The following is a 6828-nucleotide window of genomic DNA, read 5'->3' as shown; positions in this document are numbered from 1 at the left end:
GCGCACAATGGAGTTTTGCACATTCTCCCCATGTCTGTGTGGGTTTCCTCTATGTGCTCAGATTTCCTCCCACAGTCCAAAGACATGTTTTGAAATTATTAAGGTAAAATAAATTGGCCCCAGGTCAGCGGTTCTCAACCTTTTTTTCTATTAGGACCCCACGCAGGCTCACTGAGGCCCCCCAGGGTGCGTCTAGGCCCCCTGGTTGAGAAGCACCGCCTCAAACCCAACTTTCTGACCAGGCGTAAGCGGTTTAAACAAAAAAACTGGACGTAAACATTCATTTACATTAAAAATCTAAATATTTGAACACAAACCCAAACACACAGAGTACATAAAGCGGAACGTACAGAGATGAGCTACCGGCCGTGACCACACACACACACACACACACACACACACACCTGATGAATCAGTGTGGAAAAAACACAGCGATTCTGGTCCACAGTTACAGTGTCCATGTCCATACGTCCGTTTTTGTAGTGGACGGCCTGTTTTTTCATCTGCCTGGACGGTCACGTATTCGTCCTCTTTTGGAAGCTACCGGACGTTTGTAACGATCAAAATTCCTTTTTCTGTCGTTGGTTTACGAACACGCCAACAGAAGCGACTGGTATTTGATTGGTTTGAAGCTCCACTCTCCATAATCACGTCCACCACTTTATTGTGGAACGTCCGGCCCTGAAATGCTTCACGCTGTCGACACACCAAAACCAAAACCAGCGTCCAGCTCTGAGTGTCGCTCAGCACCGACTCATTTAGAAGATTCAGGAGAGATGAATTTCAGGATTTTTGTACTAAAGTATCACAAGTTGAATCTGAATGTGATGAGAAGAACTTTCATTACTGTACTGATTTATACTGAGTTTAGTTTCATCACAATTATATTAATTATCTTTTATTTTTTATTACTTTTTGGGCAGTGATAGCCTAACAGGCAAGTTACTGGACTAGTAATCAGAAGGTTGCTGGTTCAAACCCCACCACTGCCAGGTTGCCACTGTTGGGCTCTTGAGCAAGGCCCTTAACCCTTAATTGCTCAGACTGTATACTGTAACTGTAATGTAAGTCCCTCTGGATAAAAGCGTCTGCTAAATGCCTAAAATGTAAATGTAAAATGGGGTCTGATGTTCCTCCTCTTTGGGGTTTGATGTTCCTCCTTTTTGGGGTCTGATGTTCCTCCTTTTTGGGGTCTGATGTTCCTCCTTTTTGAGGTTTGATGTTCCTCCTTTTTGGGGTCTGATACGACCCACGTCTGAATTTAAATACAAGCTGGTCTTTATGCTAATCTTCATCTTTTAAATATTATAATTATTAATATTATTGTGATTATTTTGTGAGGTGAACATCTCAGATGATCAGTACATGGAGCGGTGAGGAGCTCCACTGTTTGATTCTCGAATCGTTTCTCTGCTGCACATTTAGATGTTGAAGGTCATTGCTGCCAGACGATGAAAGGAACGATTCACCAGATTCCTCCTGATATTTTTAACCTTCACGGTTCTGTTCCACGGTTCTGTTCTGTTACCTGTTTTCTAACATTCAAATGTGTCTCAGTCAGTCATTGACCCTCTGCAGTGGTCAGTTCTCCAGTTCTCCTTCCTGTTTCCTGTAGACCTCGTTGAGAAGCTGGATCTCCTCCCTGTAGCCGCCCTCGTCGCCTCTCTGGCGCCGGCTGTTCTGTCGGTGAGCCTCCACCGTGTCGGGGATGTGAATGTTCAGGCCGTCGGTGTCCGGGTTCGAGCCGGGGATCAGCAGCGAGTACGAGGCCGTCTCGCCCAGCTCGCACGACACGAAGCGGTTCTCGCGGCGGGAGTACCGGAGCGACGGCGACCGGGCGTGTGCCGACGACTGGCTGATGTTGGAAATGATGGACACGCTGTCCATGGCCTCCTCGTTGTCGCAGATCTCCAGGACCTCCAGGTGGATCCTCACGTTGGTGTCGGCGACGCCGCCCCCGGTACGACCGGCCGAGCCGGACTCCTCGGCGCTGGGCTCGTGGCCGACGGATTTGGAGCGGTACACCTCCACCTTCTTGGCGTTGTTGGGGGAGATTTTGAGGCCGTCGCTGCTCACCTCGTACGTGGACAGTGAGAGGGTTTTACCGGTGGGGGCCTGGAGGGACACGGTGCCCTGAAAAGCACAGAGAGGGATCGCCAACCCACCTGCCGACCTCTGTAGAGAAACAAAACATCAAAGATACATCAAAGAACTCCAGAAAACATCACAGCCCATTATTATTAACTCCAGAAAACAGAAGACGGAACCAGACGGCTTTTAAAGGACTGCCAATTTACATGACCAAGTTTATGACCAACAAATTAATAAATAAAACACAAATAAATACAAAATAAATCATGAGAAAATAAATCATAAATAAATATATAAATAAATACTAAAAAATAAATCATAAATAAATAAATTATGAATAAAAATAAAAAGGAATTAAATAAATCATAAATAAAAAAAATTAATCATACATAATCACAAATAAATAAATAAATAAATAAATAAATAAAATATAAATAAATAAATACAAAAATAAATCACCAGTAATTCAATATGAACAAATAAATACATAAAAAATTAATTTATATAAATAAATCATAAAAATAAAACAAATTAATAAATTACAAATAAAAATAAACAAATAATAATTAAAATAATAAAAAATAAATAATAAATATTTAATAAATAATAAATAAAAATAAATAATAAATACAAAACTAAATCATAAATAAATAAAGAAATCAAGTCAACAAATAAATAAATGATTCACAAAAAAACAAATAAATCAAAAAAAGTAAATAAATCATAAATAATTAAATACATAAATCAAAAAATAAATTATAAATAAAAAATCACAAATAAATAAACAAAACGAAAAGAAATAAATCATAAATAAATAAATAAATCATGAAAAATAAATCATAAGTTAAATAAATCTTAAATAAATCACAAATTAAGAAATAAATAAAAAAAATACATTTAAAATAACAAAAATAAACAAAAATAAATAATAAGTAATTAAATCCTAAATCAATCAATCGGAACATCACCACCGAAATGAGTCCATAGTGCACTTATGATAAGCTCCCCCAGGTGCAGCGAGAGAACGCTTTTAAAGTGCAGTTTAATCAGCAATCTGTGCCTCCATCCCCCCCTTGCTGGCTGGCACGGGCACATCAGGTGGGCGAGTCACATTAATCAAGAGATACGACCCAGACTTTTACAAAAACGGTGCAAAAACTGATTATTTTCAAGCACCAGAGCACCAGAGATTTTATTAGAGAAGAAAATGAACCAGAACTCAACAGATATAAAAAATGAACGACGTTTATGGTGCTGGACGATAAATCAGCTTCTAATTTATCACAGACTTGATTGGAGATAAAACAGGAGGAACCATTAACAGTCTGGAGATAATCACATCAGGACAAAAAGTCCGAGCTCTAAGTGTTCCAGCTATATATATATATACACACACACACACACACACACACTCACACACACACACACACACACACACACAGTCTGTTCTCTCCAGCAGGTGATCAGCTGCACTGAAAAAAACACTCAAACACACTAGAACTGACATCTCAAACTCGTGAGGATAACAGAGATCAGTGTGTGGCTCTCCGTGCACGATACGGATCTCCGTATGAATCCTGGTGCAGGTGAAAAGAAGCGGTCGGTGCGTTAGTCACGACCCTCCTCGGTCAGGAGTGGAGGTCTGCAGCAGTGGAAAGGGAACAGCGATCTGGGAATCGGATACGACTAAATTGGGATAAAAATTTAAAAAAAAAAAAGCAAAAAAATTGCAGAAACGTCAGCGATGGGGGAACAGAGATGACCACATCACTGGATAATTATAAATAAAAACAAAAAAAGCAAACCCACAAAATAAATAAATCATAAATAAATACCAATTATAAGCACCAAATAAATCATAAATTAATAAACCAAACAAATCATAAATATCTAATTAAATAAATTATAAATATATGAATCAGTCAGCAAATAAGTCACAAATAAATAAATTATAAATAAATCATAAATAATTAAATCGCAAATAAATAAATAAATAAATCATAGATAAATACATTTAAAAAATCACAAATTAATAATAAATTAATAAATCATAAATAAATAAAACATAAATAAATAAATCACAAATACATACATCATAAATAAATAAATAAATAATAAATAAACAAATCATAAAATAAATACATCATAAATAAATAATAAATAAATAAATCATAAATAAATGAATAATAAATAAATAATAAATAAATAATAAATAAATAAATCATAAAATAAATTAATTACAAATAAATTAAAAAATCATAAATAAATGATAAAAAATAAATAAGAAATTAAAGTTTTATAGAAAGTAAGCTTCACAAAGAGAAATAAAACCCTTGATCTATGATCTATATTATAGTTTATACACAGTTGTGCTACAGGTTGAAGAGTCACACCGACAGGTAAAAGTTTCATCTGTTTTTTTCTTTATAAGATTTTATTCTCAGCAGCAGTCGGGCTGTTAATCCTCTCGCCGTGTCACGTCTTAAATCTATTTAATTCTATGCAGATAGTTTTGCATACAGAAGCCCGGTGTGAATTGGGATCCAGACTGAGATTTACAGCTGAAATAAGCGGCGTGGCACTCCGTTCCTCTCTCTCAGAATGATGGTGAATTATTGAAACACTCTGTTTTGTCTCCCATAACAATCTTACTCAGTTATTATGCTGGAAGCGTTTTCATCGCCTCTCGTCCCAGTACAGCAGACACACGGCCAGTAAACCCAATAAATAATCCATGAACACCATCGCTCGGAATTATGGGTAAATCTAGATAATACTAGGAACAGTCAAAGTCACGGTGGGTTCAGGGGGGTTTCAGGCCTTTTGACTTTTTGTGGATTTGATTTTGAATGAATATAATTTATATTTTATCATCAATAATCAAAAATTTATTACAAATTAAAAACTTTGAAAATAAAATCTTTTATTTTAGCAAACTTGTGGTCAGGTGCATCCTGCTGGCTTTAATTATACTTGGGACGTGACCAGAACCCACATCGGGGTCTATAAAGGCCCGTCATTTACACCAAGCCATGAAGTCCAAGGATCCGCCTCCTGCTCTCTGTGATCTAAAACACGGAGAGCTCCGAGGACCACAGTGGTTCCAAAACTTTTGAAACAGAAGACGCTCGACACCACATTGAACCTTCCTTGATGTTCCGAGATGTTCAGGCAAGAACGTCTTGGTCAAGAGGGTAAGAAAGAACCCATCATAACAAAAAAAATAAATCACAAATAAATACAAAAATAAATCATAAGTAAATAAACAATAAATAAATAAATCATGAATAAATAAATAAGTAAATAACAAAAAAAAAATCACAAATAAATAAATCATAAATAAATACAAAAATAAATCATTAAAAAAATTATAAAAGAATAAATAATAAATAAATACAATAAAAAAACATAAATAAATCAATCATAAATAAATACAAAATAAATAATAAGAAAATAATAATAAATAAAAAAACATAAATAAATACAAAATAAATCATAAGTACATAAATAAATACAAATATAAATCATAAGTAAATAAATAATAAATACATAAATCATAAATAAATAAAATAAATAAATTTAAAAAAATCACAAATAAATAAATCATAAATTATTACAAAAATACGTCATAAGTAAATAAATAATAAATAAATAAATACAAAAATTAATAAAAAAATAAATCAAAACAAGGATGAAGGATCAATAGAAACCAGAACAGAATAATAATCACAGCATTCACATCTCACCACCTCATTATAAACCAAATCACAGCCGCTCGGCCGCGTCCTCGTCCCACAGCTGCCCGGGATTCAGATTTCTAATTAATTCTATTCGATTTCTCTCCCACACCAACACGGTTCTGGTGAGACTGGGATCTGTGAGCATCGTGGCTACGTGACCGAGTTTTAAAAATACCAGGCGTTTCAGCGCCGCTTCACATTTAGTCCTCACTGCTCCCGGTAATTTATGTAAAGTGCCGAAAAGATCAAACCACCCCCACCCCCCCGACTGCCCCCCAGCCACCCCAAATGCCTCCATTTCTGATCATTAAACAAATGTGATATTCGGACACGGAAGGAATGAGGACAGAAAGGACCCTGACCTCTTCATCTGGGAATCGAACCCAGGACCTTCTCACTGTGATGCAACAGTGCTACCCACCAACTCATATATCACCCTAACAGAGAGCAGATCTTCTCCTGGTTACTTAATAAACCAGTGAATCGTAAAGTTTCTATAGGAACACTGTACACTACTCCAAAGGGTCTGTGTGTAAACCTCTCTCTCTTTAAACATACACATTTCCCATCATCCTACACTCCCGAGAAGAAGGCATGTCTACATCCTTGAGGTTAAGAGATCATGAAGACAAACTTCACAAGGAACTTGCACCAAATAAAGCGGAACTGGGCGTGACCGTACCTGTCTGGGCGTCACCGTACCTGTCTGGACGTGACCGTACCTGTCTGGACGTGACCGTACCTGTCTGGGCGTCCTCTCCGATTTGCTCCTGCACCACTCCCAGTCGCTCAGCTCGATCTTCCTACACTCCTCGTGAGAGAGCCTCCTCTCCGGACCGTCAAACACCGAGGACGAGTCGAGGTTGAGGTCCTCCCCGTCACGGGCCGTCGGAGGAGGAGAGACCTTCCCGAACCCGTCCCGCTCCGCTCCGTTAGCCTGCCCTCGGGCGTCGGTCCTGACCCGGTGGGACGCGCCGTCCAGGAGCAGCTTGGCGTG

The 6828-nt window shown here is 37.6% G+C and overlaps 1 protein-coding gene across 1 annotated transcript in view; it reads right to left on the bottom strand.

Moving 5' to 3' along the window:
- Nucleotides 1-1581: 1581 nt before the first annotated feature.
- The window catches only part of LOC134323550 (probable G-protein coupled receptor 149), an 8956-nt gene continuing 3709 nt past the window's right edge, over nt 1582-6828 (bottom strand). The window contains exons 3-4 of the mRNA XM_063005091.1: nt 6574-6828; nt 1582-2175 (exon numbers count right to left, since the gene is read on the bottom strand). The exon at nt 6574-6828 is cut by the window's right edge and continues 224 nt beyond it. Of these exons, the coding sequence (XP_062861161.1) occupies nt 1582-2175; nt 6574-6828 (849 nt within the window). The remainder of the gene's footprint in view (nt 2176-6573) is intronic.

This window comes from Trichomycterus rosablanca, chromosome 11, assembly GCF_030014385.1.
Source record: "Trichomycterus rosablanca isolate fTriRos1 chromosome 11, fTriRos1.hap1, whole genome shotgun sequence".
NCBI lineage: Eukaryota > Metazoa > Chordata > Actinopteri > Siluriformes > Trichomycteridae > Trichomycterus > Trichomycterus rosablanca.
The sequence above is the reverse complement of the archived record's forward strand: the minus strand, read 5'-3'. Positions and strand labels throughout refer to the sequence as shown.